Below are 27,532 nucleotides of genomic sequence, written 5' to 3'. Positions count from 1 at the left end.
CCTGCCAACCAAAATTGAACAGAGCTGGGAAGAAGCTTTCATTTTAACAAGTATTCACTAATTCTTGCATAGAAAAAGGTTCATAAATTTTGTTTACATGGCAGCGTCATCAGCAGATGTCTCCACAAGCTTCTAAGAGTTCAAGTTGGGGCTGAAAAGGTCAAGCAACAGCTCTTTGAACAGACAAACTTTCCAGGCTATTGTTTTCATTATGTCTTGATTGGCTTTTGTCATTTTTAGTTGCTGTGGCATCTACCACAAATTAAAAAGGAAAAAAAAAAAGGAATAGCTGGAGAAATGCATTGCTTGGCTGAGCAAGTTCTCAGGGCTCAGGGCCTGGAAAGCACACATTTGTCAAGTCTCTCATGCCAAACTCCCCCTGCTACGTGACACATTCCCTCCTCAAGATTCTCTCTGCCACAGGCACTGCTGCCATGGAGGTCAGAAAGAAGCTGTGTGACCAGGTGTACAGCCTTGCCATCCAGCCTGGAGCAGGGAATGTCAGTCTGCTGCGCTGCCACCTGCCTAAGTCCCATCAATAAGGCCACAACTATTGTCCATTTTATTTCCAATGGACTTTGTCCTTCTCTCGTGAAGCCACTGGCAACCTTGCCAGCAGTCTCAGCTGGTAGGGCCAACACCTCAAAATCAGAGGAAACAGAACACAGGACTTGCACTCTGACATGGCCTGGCTCAGTGCCCTGTAATGAGAGCTCTCCACTAAAATCTAAAGAGGGAATGGAACTACATCATGAAGAAGAGGTCTCTTCAAACAAACAAGTCCAAACATCTCATGTCAAGTTTTTGTGGGAGATGATGTGTTTTCCACTGAAGAGGGTGTGCCCACAGAGCTTTCTTCTCTCATTTGCTGACAGCCATTTCAGGTCAAACAGGCTCAGTGTTGGAGATGCTATGGTGAAAGAAAGGAGAACATTGACAAAATCTCCATTTTAATCAGAATTCTCCACAGCAATAAGTGGATTTAAAAGTCTCTATTTAAGAATTGACTGCAATTCTTAAATACTGCAATTCTGCAGACTGATGTGTTTTTCTAACTCTGTACCAGCCCTGACTTTCTGTATTACTTCTGGCTACCTCTGATATAGAATCATAGAAGGAAGGGAAAGATATGGGTCCTACTGCATGACCTTAGTTCTTTCTTGTATTATTGGATTAATTATTTACTTATCAAATAGAACTTGTTTTGCACTAGAAATTTCTACCGAATTTTCAATTGCTAAAAGGCTGCACGAGGATTTCAGCAGGATTTGAAATTATTCACTTGTTCCTTTGACTAACTATTGTGTTGGTCACCTATTTTCAGAGGTGAATATTTTAATACAATCTTGACATTTTAGCTTATGAGCAATTTTTTTCCAGCCTCCATGCAGGCTTCTAACATGGGGATTGCAGCTGGACATTTATCTTGCATGCTTGGGGCTTGTCATAATAAACTTCCCAAGAGCTATTCCTTTCCCACTGAGATGTAGCATGCCAAGAAAACTAATGGCACTCACTTAATCCATGGTTATCTTGGTCAAAGAAGAATTACTATCTTCACTAAGAAAAGCCAAATACTAAAAAGTAACCGACAGTGGAATAAAGTAAATAAGATTAAATTAAAGTAGAAAATATGTTATCCAAAATATTGCAGTACTGACAGAAACAGATTTTAGAAAGCATTATGGTTATATTAAGCATGTCCTTTAGGGATAAAAATGTATAAGGCAGATGTGACTCTTCCCATCTAGCCGTTAGATTTAGAAAGATTTTGTCAATATGCTCGCAGTGCATTGAAAGTAACAGCCAAGACTGTTTAACCAGAATTGTGGAAATATTTCACCTTGCTCTTCAGTGGAATTAATGCCCAGGGGGACATGTCACCATTTCTGCCAATGAGAACTCTTCCCAAATGGGAAAAACCCATCAATTCTATAATTAAACCAAAGTATTTTCATGTTTTTCTTGGGGGAAACTATAAACAGTGGGCAAAGAAAACCATCTCCATCTGGGAGACAGTAATGTTTTACACAGCAAAGGATGTACCTCTGATTTTCATGGAAACCACTGTCAGATTCCATGCAGAGAGGAAGATCTCTCTGCTATTTATTCAGAGGACACAAATTAATTTGTAAAGCCCTGCATGTTGCAATAAGGCACAGGAACCCCAAACTTTTGTACAGGTAGCAAGGGCACCTGCTGCTTTTCAGAGAATTTCTGAATTCTCCAAAATCTGGGAGATTTATTTTCTTCACATGGTGCTGTGTAGTGTGTTGTCCATCTCCACCCCCAGAGCTGATAGCGTTTAATTCACCCCATCATGGCACCTGTATTGTTTCTTCTCCCTGTTGCTCCCCATCAGTGAACTCTTCAATCCTGCAATGTCTGGCGCCGTCAGTGATACTGTCATTTTCACTTAAATCCAAAATATAATGTGTTTGTTGGTTCATGAAGCCTTTGTGGCATCCCTCACCTTGAGCTGCACTCTGTACACAAATGCAAGACACGCAGCTACCAGGGATGAACAGATGGTAGGTCACTGCTCATCTCTCATTAAGGCAATTAGTGACCTGTAGGAGATGATCAATCAGGGATTTTATCCATCTCGACGCCAGTGTCTGGCTGCCTGTATCGAAGGATTCTGTTTACAGTCCAGTTCTTAATTTCTCCCATTCCTGCTCATCATTATTATTATCCAAAGAGCCTTTTTGCTTCTGTTAGCAAAACCAGAATCCCCCATGCCTCAGTTTTAACAGCTAATGTCCACAATAGGGGCAACTGATCCAGCACAGGAGTTAAATATAACTGTGTCTAGTGTAAGGAGAAGATTTAATGGGAAATGGTTGGCATTCTTTCTTCCTAAAGGCACGGAGAGGGAGGGGGAAAAGAGAGAGAGAGAGAGAGAGAGGGAGACGTACACAGACAGACACACACACACGCATCCCATAGTGAGGGCAGAGGCAGAGAGCAGGCAAGGGAGAGAGGGGAGAGAGCCCCCAAGCAGCCTTGTGCCTCTGAGCTGGGATCTGCCAGGGCAGAGCCAGCATGTTTGTCCTCAGCCCGCTTGTCTGGGGATCTTACCTGCTGCTTTTCTTCTGCTTTGCTTTGTCTCAGACTGCGTACGCTGACAATGTCTTCTCACTTTCAGCAGGTAAATTGCTTTAAGTCATTCCTTTTCCTCGCTTGGAGCACCCTGCACTCTGATTCTTGCACTTTCTGGTGACTGGGAGCGCAGGAGGAAAAAAAAACAACTTCGAATTGCAGATCTCGGCTGAGGGGTTTGCATTGCAGATCTGCTCTTTCACAAGTCAGGACATTTTGTTGCTTGGTCAGTTTTGCTTTTTGCTTTATAATTTCTGGTTTTAAACCCCTCCCTTCCCTTCCCCATGAGAAATAATGGGCAAGATCCTCAGCTGCTCAAAAACGCTTTTTTTCCATTGGCCTCTGTGGTACTGTGCTAATGCATGGATCTGGCCCAATTAGTTTATGACTTGCATGCCTGCATGTTTCTTTCTATTTTGGATGAGTTTAGGTAGAATACAGCAAGGGAAAGAAAATGAATCTCAATGTATATCTGCTTCTATAAATAAAGCCCTGACCTCAATGAGTGCTGCTGCAGCCCGACTGGATGTTAGCAGAATAAACATCATCTGGCTCTGGCTATGACACTAACAAATACTCAGATGACTTACATAGCAAACAAGAGTCCACTGCATGGAAAATCCCTGCTAGGCAAAGACAAAACAAATTAGTTGTCAGCTGAGCCAGGGCACTGGAAATCCCTCTTAATAGATTTTACAGTTTCAGCAGCAGGACTTCCCTTCAGTCACGTTCTGTGCGAAGGAAGGGAAAAGCTGGCGAGAGCTCTGACTCCATCTTCGTTGAGAAACTTTCACCACTTTATGGCAAATTGCTGTCTCCCACCTTCCATCTGTTATTCTGTATCAATACAGATGCTTCTAACTAATGTCCTGTGTTCCCTCAGTGTTAGATTTGAGATGGTTCAACTGAGATTGGCAGGTCAGGGCCTGCTACACCTATAGATCCTCCCCATGGCTTTCACAGTGATCAGAGGGGTGCATATTTTAAGTCTGTACATAAAATCAACCCTAGATATGGACTTAAAGGCTCTACCTTTATCTCTTTGCTGTACCCATTTAGCATCTTAGAGAGCTTACATTCAAGCTCTCTAAGATGTTAAAAATCCTTTAAGTTTGTTACCATTTCTTTTGGATTGGGATGTGCTTTTTCCATTATGTTGAGGTTAGTTAATGGTGAGGTACAGGAGTCACCAGGATTTATTTTCCCTGATATATTCCAAATTGCTTTGCAATAACATCAGACCTCAAAACTTGTTTTGAAGAACTTTGTGTTTCTTTGACTCTTGTAGATGATACACAGGGAAACAAGAACGTGATGTTTCCATTGCCTTCTCCTATGCCACACATTTGTGTGTCTACAGAAGACATTTGAGCTGTCCTGTTAAATAACAGTTCAACAAATAACCTGCCCCTAAAAAGAGGGAAGACTTGTCATCTCTGCTGAAACCATAGTAGAAGAGGTAAACATGAAGGAAAATGCCAGAGCCTGCTCCTTGTAGTAGAGCATTTTCCACAGGGCAGTCCTGGGTTCTTGTCTTGCAAGACCCCGTTGGGCAGATCCCTACCCCTCAGTCTGTTCCATGGCAAAGTCCCATGCTCTGTTCTTCTGGCCAAGGCACTGAAAATCATCTTTATACCCAGCAAGCTGTTAGTGAGGCTCCTGCCATGCATGTATTGTCAATGTTTGCTTGGTAAAATGTGGAAAAAATAGCAGTTGGCCAAAGATTCTGTCATAATCTCACAGCCCCAAGGCTGGATTGAGACATACCTATGTGCCATTATTACTTGCTAATCAAGGCTATTTGGTATTAAAAATATATAAGAAGGTATTCCTTTAGTGCTTTGGTTGCATCTGCATTTTAAGAAACTTTTAAGAAAAAAGCAGCAAGTTCTGATTTTTCTGGTAGAAATCTGACAGTGGGCACAGAAGATGAATTAATTCCATTTACACTGAAGGTGAATTAATTCCACTTACATTCTCAGCTATTTTAGTGATTGCTCAAATGTTCTCTGACTATTAGCTGAGTCAATTATTTGTATTCAGCACCAGGATGTAATTTCACATTTAAAGAATGAATTTCAGCAGTGCACTTTCAAATTCTGAAACCAATCCCATTTAGCAGAGAGAATGTTCTTAAGCAATCGCTTGTCTTTCCTGTAGTTGGGAAAAAATATTCAGGTATTTTCCAGGTATGTCTGGAAACTTCTAGCCTAAAAGTACTTTTATTTCTGTCCTCACACATCTTTGCATAGCAACAGGTCAGAAATAAAAAGGCTTACAAGTCACAAAGCGGTAACCAGAAAACAAAGGGGAAACAGCCTGTAGGGTGCAAAAGTGTTTCTACAATAATTGGGGAAAGAAGAATAAGTTGGATCTTTGTTTTCTGCTACCTCCACCTTAGAGTCCCATCAATCTCAAGCAACAGTGCATCTTTGTTTCTAGAAGTATTTTAAATGTCATGTCAGATCCAAAGAGTTGGGTCTCACAGTGCTGAAGTGTCATTTCTGGAGAAAATGTTCCAGGGAATAGTATTATAACATATTATAACAGCATCTAGCAGTGGTTCCACATGTCAGTGAAGACCCCCAGGATAGGTAGCCTGGAGACAGCAGGTTATTTTCAGGGGAACCTGTCATATCCCACCCATGTCCTACCATGTCGCAGCAAGCCCCCAGCCAGGGAATAATTAGCATTGACTCCATGATTGCAGAAGGCTGATCAATTGCTTTATTATATCATACTATACTATATTATACTATTCTATTAAGAAACACTCGTCCCACTTGCCGACAGTCCTATACCGACAGACCAGGTTGGTCCCTGAAATCCAAACACAGTCACCATTAGCCAATTAAGAAATCACACTTTGGTAAACAAATCTCCATTCCACATGTGCACAACAACAAGTGCAGCAAGTGAAGATAAGAATTGTTTGTCATTCTTTTCTCTGAGCTTTCTCACAGCTTTCTCACAGCTTCCCAGGAAAATCCTGGAAAAGCTATCTCTCTCTCTGTTCAGAGGATATGTGATTACCACACTACCACTTGCGTTTGTGGTGTCATTTACATCTATTTTTCAGAGCTCTGCCCTGAGTTTCCTGAACTGTGCACTCACATGATGAAGGCATGAGTTCTGTAGTAATTTTTAGTAGGGCTATATGAACCAGTAGGGCTATAAGAACCAGCCTGAAGCAAGCCACCTTCCAAATTCAGGTAGTAGAAAGACTCTCTTCCTGTCCTCCTCCTTCCTTCTCCTCCCCTTTATTGCTCATCCAGGCCCAAGGTTTTGCAGAGATGGGACAGTATTTAAATTACCAGAAGCATCCAAAGAAAAAGAACTGCATCTCAGTGCTTCTTCTGGCCTTCTATGCATGCCACAAGTGCATCCCTTGAGTCAGTTGGCTCCTACAGTCAATACTGATTCATAATCCTTTGGAAATATTATGGTGGATCAGTGTAAAAGAACTCAATGGGATATCAGAGCACTATTGGCAGTATTCCTCACACTTTCTTTGCCTTTGTCCTATTATTTTCCTGAAGAAAAGGAACATTATATCTCACTGGGCATTAGGTTCATCCTCTTTGAGTCAGGAAGGTATAACATTTACAACAGGCTTCAGGTGGCAGAGCTGCAGGAAAGAATTCAGTTTTCTTGTGGATTGACACTGTTGGAGCTGTGGTGATGGGCAAGGTGGGCTGGGAAGAAGAGCTGTATGGGGTGACAGCCGTGGCTGGGCAGCACAGAGAAGGGACATTGGGAGCCACTGTGGTGCTGTGCTGTGGGCAGAGGGCATTGTGCATTTGTAAGAGAAACAGCAGGAGAGAATGGACACAGAAACAAGGGATGATTCCTGACATTGGGGGAGTTGGGATCAGGGCTGTCTTTCTATAAAAGGAATATCTGACCCCATCATCAGGGTTTGGTTTTCTTTTCCCTGCAGGAACCCTAACTATTGTCATAATGGACAGCAAAGATGTCAGGTGGATGTATTTTGTTTCTAAAGAGATTGTAAATATTGTAAATATTAATATTAATTGTAAATATTTATTTAAAATCACAGGAGAATGGCTTATCAGAGTGTTTGCAAGAGAAAGAAAGTTGCCTAAGGAATTTAAAACAAGATGAAAAGTAAAAGCTTGAAGACTCTTAAAAGGCAGCAGACAGAGCCCGCTAGGAAAATAACCCAAAGGGTGACTAGCAAGCAAAAATATCAGACCAGGGAAGGAAGCCTGGTTCTGCTCTGTAAAGTCATCATGGGCCCCAGGAGGTACTGAGCATCCTGGTACCATTGATTACTGGGCTTCTCATGGAACAAACATAAGCAGGAAAGCTATGGTTAGATTAAAATTCCTGATGGAAATGAGCCACTGGCAAAGGCTACAGCTTCATTAGAAGAAGGAAAGCAAAGTATCATTGGCCATGAGAGGGCAGTGACCTAGCTGTGGAGCTGAGCTGGCAAAGGTCTTGGGGCAGGATGTTTGAGAGGTTTCTGTCTTGTTTGTGATTCATATGAGCCTGAAAGAGAAACAAAATATTCTTTCAGTAGATTCTCTGTTCAGCTTCAGAGAAGAAAATAACCTTGGGATTGGCTGGCTGGTTTAATTTGATAGCCCAAATGGGTAGCTGGAAAGATAAGCCAAAAGAAGGAAGGCATAGTGGCTACCCTTCTAAGCTGATAAAGAAGACAGTTCCTGAGCAGCCTCTGGGGAAAGGCTTGAATTGGTAGCAAATTAACAGCCTAGTATGGTGTGGTTACTGTTGCTTCAAGTAAATGGGTCTTTAAATAAGCAGAGTTAATAAAACACCTGATTTGACTTTATATTCTCCCCTGGTAGATATGACCTGTGAAAATCCCAAACTGGCTGTCCTGCTCAGGTCAATGTAGATGATACTCAGGAAAGAAATCACCTTAGGACTTCTCTGGTGGTGCGTGCTGCAACACCTGTGCTGAGTAAGGTGAGAGCAGAGCAGCCACTCTGGTGCAGGTCACAAGCCTGTCCGTGACTCCGTGCCTGCATCCACCTTCTCATCAGCAAGGGCACAGGAAGGGAACACTGATGTCATCCTCGATAGCCAAGGTCCCCCAGAGGTGCTCTGAAATTCACAGTAAACCAGTGGGTAGGAGCCCACTTGATCCTGTGGGTAAGGGACAAGGAAAGGACATCAGAAGCAGTTCAGGAGGTTGGGTGCTTGCCTTGCAGCAGTAAATAAAAATCAGAAGAGGACATAGCCTCTAGTGAGGAAGCTGGAACCTGTTTGCAGCAAAGCTCTTTAAGTACAGCCCTGGTCTTGCATGAAGGAGAAGGAAGAGGCTTCTGATGTGTTTATGGCATTACTGGTTGACATGGTGCTTGTTTTGTCAAAAAGGTAATGATAATGATAAAAAGATAATGAAAGTGATAATGCAGGTAAAGGGAAAGTGAAATGCTGTTGAAGGTGAATATCATAGCATTCACTTGTTGGGTTGTGAAGAAGTCCTCCAGCTGCCAGGGACAGAGGTCAGTACAGGAGCTGAGGCAGTGCTTGCTTGGCTTTCCAGCAAAGGAAGCAGTAACTGATCTGGAGGTTTCTCTATAACCTACGAATGCTTCCGACAGGCAGCATTTCCCAAATGGGAACCTCAGCTGAAAGTGATCCGCAGCTGACATGGAGATCCAGCTGGTCCAAGTTGTCCATGCTGTACCATTGCCATGAATGAGGATAGAACTGTCTGTAGTCCATGGACATTGGACATGCTGGTAAATATTAGATTTTTGTTATGAGTAGACTGAAAGGTGGAGGCTTAAATTCCAGCACAGGAAAGCAAGCTGTTTCAAAATCAGGTGTTTTCACTGAAAGGATAGAAGCCCCACCAACAAGCAATCCAAAGTGCTGTAAAATCAGCTTAGTCCTCATGTAGTTGTAGACAGATGGTGCTTGTAGGCCTCTGCCTTTAGTACAGACACTTCATTTGTGGACATGTCAATATTACCAAACCCCTGCACAGGAGGGGAACAGTCTGTGGCTTCACATTTTAGTCTCCTTGCATTTGCCACTCTGTTTCCTATCAGAGACTTCCCATGTGAAGTGGGACACTTCCCACATCAGAGGCTTCCCATGAGTGGGCTATTGGCACAGAAGCACCAGCAGTGCTGGTGACTGCAGCAAAAGAAACTGCTAATGTTAGTTAAAACCATAGAAAAGTATCAGTTGTGTTTAGACTTGAGGACATTTGTTGTCACAATAGACCCTGTATCCCTGCAGTCTTTAGCTCCTGGTTCTAGGGTGGTGTGTGGCTGCAGAATCAGCTGTGGTGCAGCACAGCACTCAGCCAGAACACGGCTGGGAGATCTGTCTCATGCTGCAGCTTAGGAGATAAAAAAGAACAGGGCAAGACCTTCGAATCTAGGGGAAATTGTTTGAGGAAGATCAGAAATAAACAAGAGAGGAAAAACTCTACAGGAATTAACAGACCCCAACCTAGGTATTCTATTTCTTCCCTTCTCCTCTCCAAGGAATCACCCCTTTAACGGGAAGGAAATTGTGGGGACTCTTTCTGTAGTCACACAGCTGTGATGGTAAAAAAGCATTTGGGAAGACAAGATAGGTGTAGGGAAACCACAGAGGAGAACTGAAACACTGTGGGGAAAAGAGGTTGACAATTTTTCTCAGGAACTAGCAAGAGGATATGGATAAATGTAGGCTTCTGGGGAATGCACACAAGTAGAGGCAGTGCTACAATTTCAGTTTTCTTCTACCCAGGGAAGTGATTACAAAGTATTTTTACCAGCTTCTTGAAACTACAAAGTTAACAACTTTTTTACAATACAAAGTCAATATATAGTTGGGGTTTTTGGTCAAAGGCAGAAGAACAAAGTCATCTGGCCTGGGAATCTGTTGCAGCAAGGGAGTCGTGAGGAATTAATCTAGCTGATGGCAACAAGCTTTCAAAGAATTGAGAGGCTTTTCTCTGAAGTCTTTTTGAGCACACAGCAACACCCACAGTCTCATAGGGATTGTCTGGGACTGTCTGAGCATATGGTGGAGCAACATCAAAGTCAAGTACATGTTTGATCTATGCCAGCACTGACAGATTATGATCTTGCACTTACAAAAGGGTGGAACTGGTGTCTCTCAGCTTTGTTGCTACTGATCTTACACAAAGTGGGTAAGGACTGTGTGGCAGTGAATGATGACATGCAGAAGTCTTTCAGGCCATCCTGCTTTAATCTTTTGGGCTTCAGGCTGTTCTACAGATTACAGTAAATTCTTAGGGTTTAATACTCAGAGTATTTCTACCACTGGTCTGGTGTGAAGAGCAGTTGAGTTTTATGATCTGGTTCATGAAATGATTGAGATGAGATATTGTAATTCACCAGATTGGAAGTCTGTTTCTGGGACTGTAATGGAGTTATCCCTGGACTTGGACTTGCTTAACTTCTCTGTGCCTCAGTTTCTCGTACACTGATGGAGAGCTCATAGAACTGTCAACATTGTTTAGCAGTGTCTAGAGCTCTGGAGCTCTGCAAGTTAAAGGCAATAGAAGGAAAATTGCACAGAATAGCCCTGTCATGGTTACTGTGATTTATAAGACATGGGTTTATTTTACAAACCTGTTTTATAACCTACTGAAGTGTTACAGCCATTAGATTTTACCGGGATTTTTCATTATTTTGTGGAACAGAACGCAGAGCCGACACAAGCAAATCCTCCTCTCTCTCCCCCTGTAATGATCTCAGAATTTTCCTTCTGCAATCAGTCTGAGAGAACAGTGTATAATCTTCTGGCATACATGTTGTCCTCATACATGCACATACACACATATAAAATGTCCGAAATGTTACATACAGGGAGTAAAAGGCCTTTCCTTAGCTTAAAAATCCCACAGGCCCCTTTGCTCTCTCACATCTTGCCACGTCTGCAGTGTTTTTTAGGGCTGACCTCAGAGATGCAGCCACCCCTCTCCCCAGGCAGGCTGCCAGAGCTGCTGAGAGACATGGGCTTAATGTTAGGTGGGGATGGAGGACAGAGTGTCCTTGCTCCTGTAGCCAGGTGAATATCCAGGCCCGCTGTCCAGGCAGTGTGCCAGGGATCATGCTATTGTCAAGCTTTGGGAGCACTGACTGATTTTTAAAGACCTTTATTTATTTATTTATTTATTTATTTATTTATTTAAGACAATTTCTGAGTGTGCATCCGCTGGCAAAGTACTGCCGCCATAGCCTGTGGTTCTTCAGAGATTAAAAATGGAGCACTTTCAAATTTTTGTGAGATTTTCTTGATTGTGCTAGGTTAACATTTAGAACTTAGTGGTCTTTTTCAGCCTAAAGAATGCTATGATTCTATTAAAAGAAACTTGCAAGGTTTCATCTGGATTTCTTAATTTTCTAAAATTAATTGAAATAATTTCTGATCTGCTTTGCTATGTTTCTTAAAGAGTCTGAAGCCCATCTTAAGCAAAAGGAAACTAGTAGGAGGACAGAGCTGCATCTCTGTGTCTCATTTTGTAACTCCCATGGGAATTTCATGGGTCACCACCTCCTCTGCACAGACATCATTACCTAAGCTGGATATGTTTCTTTGGCATATTTAATCTGATTTATAGGAAATGATATATTGCAGCCATCAGCTATAAGGTTCAAGTTCAAAAATGTACTGGGAGATGCAGAAAATTCACTAACTTGACTGTTCAACTCAGCTCCAAACACAAGCTGTATTCTCATCTCTGCTTATATGTTCTTAAAGTACACCTTGGGTCAAAAAGTTTCATAGAACACACTTTAAAGAAGCATACATTGCTAATGCTGGCACTTATCTTTGGCAGTTTGAAGGAGAGCTTAATACCTGCATCTGCTCTGTAAATAAAGGCACCTTTAACAAGCTCTTAAGCTTTCCTAACTAAAGGAAAATGTGCCCTTATGCCTTGCAGTAGATGTCCATTCTGGAGCTGGGTGGCTGCAGCCTATGGCACTCTGCTGTCCTTGCAAGGAGGCTGAGAGGAGCCTGAATGAATGACAACAAAGCAGATGAAAGGCTCAGTTTCAGCTGGACAAGCCCACTTTCATTAACTGGCTGGTCTGCCCAGCTGGTTTATTATTAATTCTGAGTGCCATCTGAGTGGGAGAAGCATCTGTGATGTATGTCAGCCATCAGAGGGCTCCATCCAGCAGAGCTCTGTCTGTCACAAGCTGGGCAAGTCACCAGCCCTGCTGTCAGGGCGAGACTTTGGATAATAGCTCGGCTTCCCATCAGGGCTTGCTGGATCAATGTAGTCATAAATAGGAAGGGAAACACATGTTAAGTATCCTTTTCCTTTCTTGTCCTTTCCTCCTGGCATTCAGCCTACAGCTTTGTGATTTTAGGATGAAAGTCACTTTCATGGTTTATTTATGATTTCTTTTCAGTGAAATCTTGTAAATCTGGCTTGAATCCGGCAGAATATCTCTGGTATTTCTGTTGCAGCTGTGAGGTTAAAGATTCCTGTAGGATCTGCCCTAGGAAGCCTCATAGACCTCATATGAGCCCCACTCCAAGGGACTCAGCCTGGGTGAAGTCTTCTCTCTGGCTCTGTGTTGTACCATCTTGAATAAGAGTTCCCAAATTTCAGCTATGGTGACAAGAAATCTGCAGCAGCAAAATGAAACATCACATCTTATCTAAAGTATGTTGTTTTCTGAAGCTACCATTGGCACTATACCCATAGATTTATAAAGTCACTTTCTGGAACTGGATTAACTTATAACCCTGCCCATAAAAATAACTTGAGAATGTAAATACATTCTATTTCAAAGGTGATTGTTTTAATTTTTATGTTCCTTGAAAACAACTGCCTCTTGAACAAGTCCTAAAAGGATTTTTTTATTTTGTCTTTTTTTTCTTATTGAATATGTTCTTTGGCATTGGAGTTGTTGAAAGAGCAGCTTCCATATGAGATATGTAAACGCATGCTCCATGTAGGCAGGGTCTTCATATTTCACAGAAAACTATGACAGTCCTATTCTTGGGCTGAGATTTTTTCCACTGATGGGGACTGGAGTATTCTGAAGCTGTGTTTAGCAAACAAAGCTAACCTGGAGCCTAAAAATACGCATTGCATTTGCAAAGAGCCTGTAAGCCTGCCAAGGTAACCCTTTTGTGATATAAATCAAGGCAATACTGTAATAGGTGTACATCTTGGACCTATTGCAGTTACTGAAAAATCCATACCAAAGAAATGTAGTGCTTACTGGAAGATCAGATTACAGCAGTCCTATCTGCAGTCCCTTTGTGAATCGTTGGGTTTTTGCTCCTTCTGCTGTCATATCCCCTGTCATACCTGAGTGGGGAAGGTTCTTGGGTCTAGAATCAGTCTTTTCTTAAATATTTGCTTGATAAATGCACCTTCCAGAGCAGAGCCAGGGTTACTGATGGAGCCCCTGAAATATTAACTACCCAAGTCATTACATAATTGATACCTGTCCTGTATAGCAATATCTTTACTATTAATGGTATATAATTACTTGGTATATAATAATAGTGTCTATTAGAATTTAGTACCTATCTATAGGAATAGCATCTATTAGTAATAGTGTCTAATAATATCTATAGTAATAGTATCTATTACTGTTACTGTATTTAGATTTTGCTTGTCTCCTCATTGAGATCACTACGTGCTATCACTGTTCATACCAGCAAACCCAGAGTGGGCTTCAACCTAACTTGTGTTACAGTAGTATAAAGACTGAAATCAGGTTGGTTTTTTTTACCAACTCACTTGGATATAGTGTTTTTCACAATAAAGCTGTTCCACAGATTCTCAGGCTTTTCTTCTAAAAAGGAGAATCCAAATTTTTTATAATTCAGGACTGGAATTTGCTTATGAGGATGTGATAAGTATCATATTAGAACTATAGCTGTACATCTATATTTAATCTTGTATTTGCAAAATATTTAAAGAACAACACTTTTTTTTTTTATTTTTAAAGTAGCAGTACAACTGCAGTAATATACACCTTTTTCTGCAGGAAAAGAGTTGCTGGTAGAGATCTCTTTGCAAATAAGCCACATCAGGCTAGTTGACTTTGATATTCTTATTCTCATTGAATGACAATAATCCCACTGAAATTTTAACTAGACCATGAAATGAGGTGATACTAAGAAAGATTATATTGGGACATGGCCTAAAATAAAGTAATAATCACACTTTATACCCTGTTAAATTACAGGCTGTCCATTACCTTAATACTGTGCTATTTTGTCGCAGTGCAGTGTGTTCAAATGCAATCCTGAAACTCAGACAAGCACAGGAGTTGTGTGCTAAAAATTGAAAAACTTGTTTACAGCTGCATAAGAGTGACTGAATTTAGGTTAAGCCAATACAAAATGTAACTCTTCATATCTTTGTATTTTATTACGTGTAAGTGCTGGAGACAGGTGACTTATACCTCTGTTACTTTTTAAAGGACATTGGCATTTTCAGTACATATTTAAAGCTTTAAATGAAACAATATACCTATTTTTTAATAAATCTTCTGTCTTTCTCTTCAATTGAAGTTTTTGACTGAGTTTCAAACTTGTGAGGAAAAGCTGAGAAAGAGTCTTCATTATGGACCCTTCCAGAATTCAATTGACTCAGGTCTCAAAGATATCATCACTAATTGTGTTTTAATAGAGAAAAAAAAAAATCTGGATGACATGAACTACCCCAGAATGCTGCTGAATCCCACTCCTCTGGGCAGCTCTTTTCTGTGCATGAGGACTGAGAAAATGCTACCCCCATTAACATGGGATGGTGGAACTGAGGCACTTGAAAAACTAGTAACTCTATTCTTCCTTTACCTTGAAATGTGAGTAATATTCAGCCTGCAATTGATTTGCACACAAATCTAGCAATTTCATCAGGTTTGTCTTCCCAGAAACTTAATTTAGAGATTTTCTATTAATACCAGATACTTCACCATAGGCTTTTCTTCTTGGCTCCCTGCCACCCTTCAATTCACAGACACCCATTCCAGCTGCCACTAGCCAGAGGAAGAAACCTACAGGCATAGATAAATATTTGCTCTCCTTGGAAAAACCTTTGAAGAAAGTTTTCACTCTGATCAGAGATGTATTTCCCAAGAAGTAAATAAGATTCAGGGGAAAAAATGCAGTGTATAAATGCACCATCTTAATATCTTCTTCTGTGAATTTTGGTCACAGCTCCTTATATTTTGATGGAAGTTTACCTCTCAGAAAACCTTAAATACACTGCCAAACACAGCTGAGGTCCTGTCTTACCAATCAGTCGGTGACAAAGCTATCAACTAAGTTTGGGTTGTGGGGTGTTTATTCTTAGGGATGATGCACAATTCAGAAATACAGCAACCTGGTTGCAGTTCCAGAGGAAATGCAAGTAAATGTGTTGTGGAACAGCTTCGCACTTCCCACTTAGCACAGAAGTGCCTAAAGTGATTCAGTTCACAGGGAAGGTGGTGGCCAACAGCACTGAGTGCTTCCCTGGTGGCAAGTGGGCTGTAACAGGGACCACAAGATGCTATTTGTAGCAGACTTTTGGAACAGAGGGTAGAGAAAACAATAAATGCTTGATTCATTTTCCAGTGTCAACAATCTGGAATTTTTGAGTTTCTGCCTTTGTCAGAGCCACATTTACAGCTTAGAATTCTGCATAGCCTTTGGCACAAAAAGGAACTTAGAGACTTGGGGGTCCACCAGATTTCTTAAATCCCTGCTTGAATTACAGCATTGTAATCAATGCATACAGGGTGTAGGACAATACTGTGAAATGGCAACTTCTCTTATTCTGTAAGAAATGATTGTGCTGTTCAAGACCACAGATGAGTGTTTGTATTGAACAGATCTCCCTTGTTTGGAACAGAAGAAGCAGCACTGCAGAGCGTCCTGCCTCCTTGGCCCTCCTCCACCACCCCTGTTCCCACCACCGTACTTCAGGCACAGCTGGAGCACTGTAAGTGTGGCTTTTACTTCTTTTACATGAGTTTTAAAGACAAAGAATGAAGCATCCTCTCAAGCACTGCTTCAGCAAACCTGCCTGGCTGTGCTGCTATGGCTCTGTGAGGACAATCACACAGCATCCCAGACTGGGGCTTGAAGTAAATATCAAATGGATCAAGGAATGAAATGAGGCTGGATTTGTTCCTGCAGTAAACTCAATTAACTTAAAATATTTTCCTTATGCTATATTAAAACCTTCTTAGAGTGAGGCAATCCTGAGCCACAGGAAATGGCAATGCAGTAAACCAGTAAGGACAGAAAGGCAATTTTCCATCCTGCACAATGATTTCTGGGTATATGTATATGTCCTGTTCTGCATCATGTTTTCCTTATCTAATAGGTGAAATGAAGGTCCTGAAGTCCTCCTGTGGAATCTATACCCCACCATTTCATTTTGCAGAAACACATATGTGTTTGAGATGCTGGTATGCAGTTTTCACTCACCCACCTATGCTCAAACCTGCCATGTGTGATACAGATCCATACACATATGCTGACATAAGCATGTGCAGGATACAATGGGAATATGATATAGAAATTTACTCAAGTACTCTTACTGCAGGTTCTGCTAACTACAACATATTCTTCATCCCAGCATAAAGAATTTTTCTACCTTCTCAGTAATTCCTATTCCTTAATTTTAATATTCATTGACTATATACAGACATTACAATTATTGCTAGTGTTCTAAATAAATGATGATTAAATAGTAAATAATATAAATAATATCAATAATGTAAATAATAATGTAATAAAAATGTAAATAATAATGTTAATAAATAATAATGTAAATAATATAAATAGTAAATAATGATTAGTAAGATGTCAGGCAAGAAGTAACCCAAGAAAAAGTGAAAAATCCTCCATTGCCTTTTGATTGATCAGGATTGAACTCAGGGTGCTGTTGTCTCCAAAATATACTTGCCTTCGCCTTCCACGTCACCTCCCCTGCCAGTGCCTTGATTTCCACAGAAAGGAGATCCAAAGACAAGATCTCTTTAGGAATGCTGTGTACTCCTTCCGTAAGAGTGAGACTAGAACCAGGGTCCCTGAGATTCCTTCAAGCAGCTTAGAGAGTAATCTGAGCCTAAAATCACCCTTCACACCATCTCCCCATAACAACATGGTATGAAAATAAGCAGTTACAAGCAGGGTGGGAGCCATGTGAACTAAACCATGAGCAGTTTGTTCTTTGGAGCCTGTAATTAGAGCTTTACTGGAAAGCGGCCTTTCTCTTGGAAGCTGAAGATCTGTTGTTTTGGTCCAGTGCTTCTGGCTCAGTGTTTCCAGGGGAGATCACTTTTGTCACAGGACACAAATAAGGCATTTCACTCATGAAAGCTTAATATTGAAGTCAAAAGATGAGACGTTCATTGATCATTTAAGGCACTGGTTCTAACCTGCAGTGAATGAATGTCTCTGGGTTAGTACCTTCTGGAGCGAAGTTCACGCTGCCTGTGCCCTCCCTGGATGAAGTCTCTATTTTTGGAGTAAAGATGCTATTCCTGGAGAGGAGCTGCTGCTGGCAAAGTGGGACAGAGAGGGCAGGGTCAGGTCTAAGAATAGGCCAGGGTCCCACGCCGGCTCAGAGAAGCAGCCTGGCTGCAATGTGCCTCTGTGAGAGGAGGAGGAAGAGGAGGAGGGGAAGGAAGCATGGGGCAGGAGGCTATGCTGAAGTGCTAATGTTCAAGCATTCATGAAGATAACCTTGTGACAAGCCCCAGACTTCTCCCAAAGGGAGCAAATAAATTCTTTTGAGGCTGTACTGTATGGTGGCTGGAATTTTATGCATTTCTCCAACAGGCTACATGTGGCTGCATGTTCACTCATATGTTTGATGTTTCATAGAAGCTGGATATGGAAGAGTTGTGTCATGAGCTCCAGATAATACAGGCTTCCTCTCTGCCTGAATTGCACTGTTCTGCAGGGCTTCCTGGCCCCCAGGTGAGTGATGCATGTGTGATGGAATCACATCATTCTCTCACTTGTGCCAAAGTCCTTACAAGGCTGTGAAACACATGAAAACGCTTTTTACCACCCAATAAGCATGCCAAGTTCTGGCTAAATTCCATTTTGATATGACTTTGCATAAATCATGTAGGCTTTTTACCCTATGTTCTCATCCCTGTCTTACACACTTCATTCTGTTTCAAGTTCACCCTTCATTTTTGTGGAGTTTTACAGTGGGTAGCACCCATCAAAAATCACAGATGCGTCATCACTTCCTTCAGATGCTTCTTGTCAGTTTTTAATTTGCTTTAGACTCTGTTCTCTTTTTTTTGTGAGGACAAGAGCCTGTAAAGTGGATGCACAAGGCATAAAATGGACTGGGATGTTAGCAGAGTACATCCCTGAGAAAGCAAACATCTACAGTAAAATCAGGGACAAGGAGGGCCTTAGCAGGGCAGTGGGGTGGGATTCAGGAGGTGCAGGATCTCCTAGCTTGATCTGCAACATTTCTGCCTCTGACTTGCTGGATAACCTCAGACCACTCTTTTTGACCTCACACCTCATTTTCTACAATTTATTCTTTCAGAAATCTTCAGAGGAAGGTCAGAAATCTTAGAGTCACGTAATAGTTTGAGTTGGAAGGGACTATTAAAGGTCAACAAGTACAACCTCCCTACAATGAACAGAGACAATACAACTATACCAGGTTGCTCAGAGCCCCATCCAACCTGGCCTTCTTCTTCTTCTGAGGGAATAAGCCACCTCTAGAGGGAAGTTCTTTTTGAACACTTCTGTATTGTTGAGAGGATCATCCATTTGCCTTTCCATTCCAGTTCCCTCCAAAGAAAATTGAGAGTTTTCATGGAGAGGCACATTCAGTTCCTGCTGGGGCACAGGCAGTCCCAATCTATGTGCTGTGCCTGGTACCTTGGGACAATGATCTTCCTCAAGCACCCCGGGTGCCAGTTTATTGCCATACTATGAAGACACAGCTCAGGGCCTGTGCTCAGCAAAGCTGTGACTGAGGCTTTGGCAGCACCCAAACACTATTTACAAAGTATGGACAACACATCAAAGTAAAGGGTTGGTTATGTGGCAAAAAGCTTAGCTTTAATTATTTATAACTCAGTACTTCAGAAGATAATTGGACAGTCTAGAAGTTTCAAGGTGAAAGCCACAAAGTCTTTTTATAAAATCATAGAATGGTTTGGGTTGGAAGAGACCATCTAGTTCCAACTCCCAACGAACTTTGTCTTCATTTTTTTGCCATTTTATCTTTGCTGAGATGCAGGGTGAGGAAGACTGATTTAGTTCATGAGACTGGGAAAGTGTGGTCAGAAGTGGTGCCTAATGTTTGCCTAGTTCTGTCTTGAGGAAAGTCTTCTCTGCAGTATGAAACAGCCTTGCAGTGTGATTGGCCATGATCCAGAATTGCTGTTCATATGAAAAAACACTTGTTCAGTCTGTGCTAGACTGTCTTTAAAAAAAATCCTCTTGATAGTATCTCTGACTTAAATCGCAAGAAAGTAATTTTAATTCTATTGTTCTACAAAGTCCATTGCTATAAATAATATTAATCTTGCTACCAAATGACCTATGATGCCTCCAAGAACATTTTTAAATAGAGCAGGCTGGCAGGTTTTATCATAATAGCAGACAGTAGGATGAGTATAACATGGCTTTGGAATTTTTAATTACAAATTACAGGACTGTGCCTTGTACAGGGACAGTGTTAGAACCAGCAGTATTTTGGGAAATACTTTTGTGACAATGGCCACCTGCAAAGAAATACTACCATTACAGAGACATCTAGTAATTACTTCTGAATTCTTCTGTAACTTGCAGGGCTTTCAGACTCATACTGTTGACTCATAGCTGAATTTTAATAAATTTTCATAAGAAGGAGAATTAGATTTGTAATGGTATAACTTTGAGTGTAATTCCTCCCATGTGTATCCTAAGGTAAAAAGAAATAAATAAGATAAAATTTGGTTCTGACTCTAATAGGGTGCATTGATTTTCACTACTGAAAATCTAAAATAACTCTACTGACTAAAATAGTTGGAATAATTTGTGTCTGAGGCTACATTTTGCTCCTATTCATGTACAATTTGACCACATTTTGGACAGCATAAGACAAGCAGGATCCAAACATGGTGTAAGGGATTTTTACAGTGAATCTAATGCTTCTCTGATGCACACACATGGGATTATTTTCCTTAGTCATTTAAAAGTAAAAGGTGATCTGTGAACCAAAGCCTTCTAGAAACAAATCTGTTTTCTGGCTTTTTTTTTTTTTTTCTGAGAAAGATGTTCAAGATCTCCCTGGATTAAGAAGTCTCCTGAAAGGAGAATCAGCCTTGTTTGACAGAGAGAAATATTTTCAGAATTCAGAAATGGTGGCAATCTTCCATGTCCATCTCATCCTGCAGAGCCCATCCCTCATGTTTTATGCTACTTCCCTTACCACCCCTTGGGCTGACCTGTTTTGCCAGCTGATGTGGTGTCTTCATGTCCTGGTTGCTAATTCTTCAGGACTCTGATAACTTCTCATCTTTCATTTGCCCCAGGCTTGTTTTTCTTGCAGGTTCTCCTCATTTATGAGATTCCCCTGCCAGGTTCTCCTCATTTATGAGATTCCCCTGCCCTTCCCATGTCAGTCCAACTCTCCATCCTGCTGTTCAGCAGTGGCACAGACCTGGTGTTTGGAGGCCACGTTCAAACACAACACCCAACACCTCAGGTCCCAGGAGACACATACAGGGTCTAGGGCTGATGGAACACAAGCACCTCACTAATGCAATTTAATAATAGAGTTTATGTTCCTCCCTAGGGCCCACAAGGAATTCCTGGTATAATGGGACCAAAAGGGGAGAAAGTAAGTGTCTGTTGTTATGGAGTTTGATGTGGTTTTGAGGAGCAAAGAAGCAGGAGAGGGTGTTCACTTTTTTCTTTGTCTGTTTAGTGAATGGTGGGCCTTATGAATGGAAGGTTTCGATTTAATTTGAATGTAAAGCTATGAATTGGCTTGAAGCCATAATTTAAAGCTTAATCTTTCTGTGTTAATTTTCATTCTTGGAGTATATTTTATGTCTTCTTTTGTGACCTATGTTTAGGGTATGCTTTGAGAAAACATCTCAGGTGCAAAACTCAGCAATCTTACTGACTCAAAGGCCTTTGAGCTCCCAGTCCCTCCTGGAGAACATGAGGAGCAGAGCTCTCCCATGCAGTGTGAATTGTATGGGACAGCTCAGGTATTAAAGCTGGCCTACACGTTAAGTTATGTTTTCAGATGTGCAAAGATTTTGTTCCATAATGGTGCCTAAAGAGCCTTACAGCTGAAGATGAGCAGCTAATTGTGTGATTTGTTATACAAGGAGTTGACTGTAGATTTAGGGCTGAGAACGCAGGAAAGACCAAGGAGCTCTGATACAATAATTCTTCTCATTTTAGCTCTGTAAGCACAGTTTTGAGCATGAAGATATTCACAGTGTTTTGTTTAGTGGAATTTGGTTTTTTTTGGGGAGTGGGTTGTGGGTTTGCATGTTTGTTTTTTTTTTAATAGAAATGCATTGATGCATTGACTTGAGAGCCACTGTGCTTCATGTGGTGACTGCAAGACTGACATATTCCTTTCTCTGACAGGGGGAGATTGGCAGGCCTGGAAGAAAGGTATGAATAAAGGTGCTGTCTCAGAAACCCAATATTTAATAGCAGCTGCCTGAGAGGGGTGCAGACAACAGTTCCATAAAATTTAGCTAATGTTGAAGTTTAGACTGATAGTGCTTCTCTCACTGGTACCCAGGGTGGATGGTACGGATCTCTGGCTGCAGGGCTTGAGAGCTGCCCCAGCTGGCTTGAATTTGACAAATTCTCTGAGTAAATGCTCAGAGAGAAGCCAAAGAGTGGGACATTACCCGAAGTATTGTGTGGACAATGGGAAGCAGATCATGGGACTTATTATAAAAGATGTATCAAAAAAACCCAAAGCAAAATCAAACTTTTTACTCCTCCAAAGTCGAAACAAGGCTCAGTCAGATACCCCTGAAGGAGGAACAGCCATTGATGATTACCCTTCCAGAGCTCTGGCACCAATACATTATGCTGACTACAATCCTATGCTTGGTGACATATGAGCTGTGATATATTGTCAAAAATATGTGCCCCTACATGTGATGAAACAGAATATGTTATCTCAGTCACTAAGTACATCCATTTAATGTAATTAACTTTAAAGAAGACAGAAATGCAGGATGAAATCAGAGATATGCAGGGGGTGGTCACTAACTAGGAAAAGAAGTACCCTTCTAATAATATACCAAGGATTTTGACACCATTCTAATAATATACCAAGGATTTTAACACCAGCTACCAATCAGTAATTCAAATAAATATAAAACACATAAACAGAAGGGGTAATTTTCTTTAATCTATTTTCAAATGTCCTACAGTAAACAAAAATATTATTAATATAAATTCAAGGGTTCAAAACAGCAATGTCTTCAAGAGAGTAACACACCAACGTACAAAAAAGTGCTTAACTTTAAACACAGTACATCAACACTTACTCTTCTGACAAATACAAGTAGTTTCTGAAAGAGAAGTCATTAAGGTTGGAAATAAAACTGTACAACTCTTGTTAAAAGCTGTCTGGCCCACGAGAGTTCACTCTTGGCTCTGAACGTCATGATGACATTTCTGAGATCATATTGTCAAGCAGTGTAATGCAGTGGAAGAGCACTAATCTGCAGCATTTTAGGAGATGTTCAAATAGTGATTTACAAGCTGCAATTAAAACGGATAAATAGCTGTATGTACATATGTAGCTATTTGTAATCATATAGTAGTTAATAAAGAGCAATTATAGCTAGCAATGTAGGAACATTCAGAATAAAGACCATAGTAACAGGAATAGTTAGTTAAAGATTTGGTTCTGCTCTCAACATAAATTTGATTTGTATGGATAAAAGCACACACAGAGGTGTTTTTATCCCCTGTCTGCAGTAGTGACCTGTGTAGGAATGGTGTTTTTATGAATCGTTGTAATCAATGTTTTCCCTTCAAGGGCAGACCAGGTCCCCCGGGCGTCCCTGGGATGCCGGGACCTGTAGGATGGCCTGGACCTGTGGGACCGAAGGTAAGACTAAAATCCACATGGAACAAACTGTTCAACAACACGATCTGAACAGAAGAGCTGTCTTGGGAAATCTCTAAACAGCTACTTGCAGGAGGCTGGGAAGCTGTAGCAGTGCAAGGACACTCCATGCTTGTCCCCTTTCTTACACTGCTCTGCAGAGTCTAGGGTTAGGTTACTCCACCTTCAGTCCAGACCCTGTAGCACTTCTTACGTGGATTAAACATATCAAAGGGAAATTGAAAATCATTACAATGAAGACTCACTGATCTCTCACTGGTGTCTCACAATCACACGAATCAGTGTTTCTAAACTGATTACCATCATTATGACTATTCTTTATGAATAGTCATAGTTTATGAATATTATTCCCTTTGCCAGAAGCTGTACTGTGAGCTCATGTGATCGGAGGGAAAATACTAGGCTGATATCAAGGGAAAGAGATGACAAACCAATGAGAATGGCTGATCACATCTTTGAAGTTCATTCCCATACAAAGAAACATTAATTCCTCTTATTTTTATAAACCAACTGCAGAAGAAATGACAGGATGCGCTTTGCTAGTGCAAAATGGCTGCTTCACCTGCATTTGTTATAAAAAACACTTCAGGATAGTCCTTTAGTAAGCACTGGCTTATGCAAAAGGTATAACAGCTCTTCATAGGAGCTGTGGTTTATGGAGCTTCTACTGGGACTTTTGAGACAACTTGCTTTTCTTTAATCCAGGATGCATTAGGCTAAAGGACTGCACACAATGCCTAGTTCGAAACTGCTTTTTCCAGAAAACCTTTGACTCTTCATTTGCTCTATGAAGGTTGATGCCCCCACCTCAGAGGATGTGATGCATTAGCTCTTGATACTGAAAGAATAGTAGGAGATGACTTGTGAATTTAAGCCACATCTGGGAAGCAAACTTTCAAGATCTTTCCAGCCATGTTAGATGAAGAACATCATATTATAGTATGTGGAATGTAGGCAAGCAGCAAGAGAGTATGTACTTAAAAGAAATCAATGTTCACTTTGAATTGTGAGATGGGAAATGGTTCCCCCCACAAACACATCGTGCTATGATTTCCCACAGCAGGAGCAGAGAGGGTACAGGAAAGGTTCAATCAACTCCTTCCTTCATAGTCTTAGTGAAGGAAGAGAGGAAAGCAAACAGAAAACTCATACACTCAGTCTTCTTCTTGTATAGGCATTAGTTTTATTTATGTAGTCTTCCTAATTTTGATTGATCTCCTTTGTCTCATTAGTCTAGATTTGTCTATTACTATGCTTTTTCATCACGCTCCTAGAAACATCCCTCATATTCAGAAGTAATATTTTTTCCTGCACTTTAACTACAAGTCCTTCTTGCTGTTTGATGATGACTCTTCTGCTTTTATTGTCTCTTCTGATACTGGTTTCCTCTGTTCTTTAGGTAGGTTTACAGTTTCATTTCTTCAGGTCTTTATAAATTTCATTTTCCTGCCTGTCAGTGAAGGCTCCATTTGAATACAGTGCTCTGATCTCTGTGGTAATTTCAGTTGGTTGTGTCTCTCTCCCCATCTCTGATCTTCACCAGCTTACAATATCCTTCTTCACCATAGATATTTGCTGCATCCCCATCTTGCTGTAAATCTGTTTCCGTTTTTTTAAACTCATATCCACCTCTGTGGATATTTGCCATTTCTTCAGCTGGGTCTTCCTGTCTTCTCTTACGTTGACACAGCCTTACTTCAGTCCCTATTTTTCCTGCTTCATTCCTTCAAGTCTTGTCTGAACTTCTGCAGGGGCAGCAGCCAACGAGAAAATCCTCTCCATTTCTGGGACAGTGAAAGCCAAAGGAGAGTAAGAGCCAAATGTATTCTGCTGGTAGCACTGCTGCATGTCTGGGGGTCTATTCTCTATTTCATGCTAGATATAATTAGTTGATGGCAGCCAGAGAAGTGGTTGTAAAACTTTTTCATTATTTACTGGCTCCAAATGACTGTTCAGCACATGATGCTTCAGAACTACAATAAAAGCAGCCGCTATGCTCCCACAAGCTGTGAAGCAGCACCAAAATGCCTTTCTCTTCCACAGCTCAGGGGAGGTGATGCTGGTTAAAAACAATGCACCTTCATGCAGAAAAGGTGCATGCTGATGGTGGTTTGCTTGCATGTCCTTTAATAACATCTGGGAAAACTGAAACAAAAGTTACCCACACAAGAAAATGCAAAGAGAAGAGTAAGATATCATGTGAGGACTCAGGCAGAATACAATTGCAATATAAACCCCTGTCCACAACGCTACCGCAAGGTCAGGCTTAACTATTTGACATAAAACCTGAACCACTGAACTGTCAGACATTCAAATATGACCTCATGGGAGAGCTGCATTCAATAACTCTCTTTATTGAACTCTTTAGGGTGAAAAGGGAGAGTTGGGTGTGATGGGATTGCCAGGTACAAGAGGACCAATGGGCTCCAAGGTTTGTTAACCAAACTGCATTTTCAGACATTGGTTTCTAATGCTCTGCTGACTGCTGCTTCCCTCATGAATTTTCTGGAAAGAATTTATCAAGATATATGTTTCTAATACAGATAAAAAATATGTTCTACATCAAGCAAGGTTATGTTGTCTGTTTGGGCTTGGCTGTGTTTTTGGCTTTTCATAAAAATGCTTTGGTATAAATTTTTGTAATTTATTTTAAAAGCAAGCTCAGTTATAATTGTATCCCACTAGAAAAATGGAGTTCTTAAGCATATCTGCAGCATTAAATCATGTCTGCAGTGCTTTCCACCTGCCTCCTAAGACTGTGGAGATCATTTTGGTCCCCTACTAGAACTAGACATATGTACTGACACTTGAAATAAATTATGCAATTAGTTTATTCAAATAAAGAATTGGAAAAGAAGAACTGAACACCTTTGTTTATTCTATGTTTCTTCAAGAGAAACTTAGTTTTATGTTAATGATCACACTAGATTTCTTAAGTATAATTTAAGTATGTTCCGGGGGAAAAAACAACAAACAAACAGGAAGATTATTGTTAAAATTATTTTTGATTCTTGTGTCTTCTAATGCTTTATTTACTCTCAGTTTCAATTTATTTCATTTGTTTCAATTTCAAAGCACAATCAAAGCTGCTGGCTTTAACTCGCTTTTTCATAATGGCTTTTGGGCTGAGCTGTCTCGCCTTTAATTCATATTTCACAGATCTGTTTCAGTGCAATTTTAGGAGCTGTAAATATTCATTTGCCTTTATGTGTTGATGCAATTAATTATTTGTGCTTCATTCTTTTTCTTCACTTCAAAGTTTGAAAGTCCGGCTTCTTGGGTGATCTTGAAAGCGAGAAGCATTAAAATATCTATCATTCCCTTTAGGGTTTTCCTGGAACTAGAGGAGAAAAGGTCAGTGTGACAACAGAATAATGTATAATTTAACATTTGGAAACACATTTTTAAAAATGCAGCTGTAGAAATGAGGTTGAATTTTGATGAAGTCTAAAAGTCCCACTGAGAAATTAAAACACATATTGAAAAGGAGCACAATCTTGTGGCTTGGGCTGGGGTGCTGAAGAAGTGAGTTTTACACCCTATATCCTCATGAACAAGTTGCTACAGTGAAACTCACTACAGGTTCCCCATCCGCAGCATGGGTAAAATAATCCTTAATTGTTGATCTGGTTTAGTTAGGTGCCACACGCTTTGGTACTGAGACACTTTGTACTCTAGGATCTTACAGTGGGACCTGAACTGGGGAAAGAAGCCAACTGGGGGAAAAAAAATCAAATTTGAAAGTATTATGTCCAGGAAAGCATATATTTAAAGTAATTATCTGGGGAGAATGAGTCCCTTTTCCTACAGTCCTTAGCATCAATTCTGTTATGATATCAGTAATGAAGCATATCCCTCACTCTGAAGATATCACTGTATTCTGTTGACTTCAATAATGGATTGTATAGGAGAAATATTTTTTGCTTCTTCATGAAATGGTAGTAATTAGGTTGTTGTTCTACTGTTATCTCTCTTCAGGGATCCAGAGGTGACAGAGGTGACAAAGGAGTCAAAGGAGACCCGGTAATTTTCTTTTTCAGATGGCTGTGAATGTGCATCTGAGGATCTGACAGGGAAAAAACAGGAGGGACATGGAGGAAAGGAGCCTGAAGGCATCTTCCAGGGAGGGCAGGAGTGGTGAGGGAAAGCAGTGGTCCCATCTGCTGGGAGGGCAGTGGGCAGCTCCATGTCCCTGTGCCCCCAGCCCGGTGTGCAGGGGGTTGGTGAGGCACAGGAGGATTTCCCTGGAGGTCGCCCCAGTCCCTCCTGGCCTGTGCAGCCCAGAACGACGGCAGCTTCCCAGAATGCTTTCAGCTGGTAATATGATAATACCGGGAGGGGAAGAGGGTAAGA

General features: G+C 40.9%; 1 protein-coding gene across 1 annotated transcript in view; it reads left to right on the top strand.

Annotated features, from left to right (window-relative positions):
* The first annotated feature begins 3,045 nt into the window (after positions 1–3,045).
* The window catches only part of COLQ (collagen like tail subunit of asymmetric acetylcholinesterase), a 38,757-nt gene continuing 14,270 nt past the window's right edge, over positions 3,046–27,532 (top strand). Inside the window, exons 1-9 of the mRNA XM_053949526.1 lie at positions 3,046–3,151; positions 15,918–16,027; positions 17,923–18,018; positions 20,858–20,902; positions 21,670–21,696; positions 23,090–23,161; positions 25,548–25,610; positions 26,507–26,533; positions 27,158–27,202. Coding sequence (XP_053805501.1) covers positions 3,046–3,151; positions 15,918–16,027; positions 17,923–18,018; positions 20,858–20,902; positions 21,670–21,696; positions 23,090–23,161; positions 25,548–25,610; positions 26,507–26,533; positions 27,158–27,202 — 591 coding nt within the window. The remainder of the gene's footprint in view (positions 3,152–15,917; positions 16,028–17,922; positions 18,019–20,857; positions 20,903–21,669; positions 21,697–23,089; positions 23,162–25,547; positions 25,611–26,506; positions 26,534–27,157; positions 27,203–27,532) is intronic.

The sequence above is a fragment of the Vidua chalybeata genome, chromosome 1, assembly GCF_026979565.1.
Source record: "Vidua chalybeata isolate OUT-0048 chromosome 1, bVidCha1 merged haplotype, whole genome shotgun sequence".
Taxonomy (NCBI): domain Eukaryota; kingdom Metazoa; phylum Chordata; class Aves; order Passeriformes; family Viduidae; genus Vidua; species Vidua chalybeata.
Note: the sequence above shows the minus strand (reverse complement) of the source record. Positions and strands in the feature narration are given on the sequence as shown.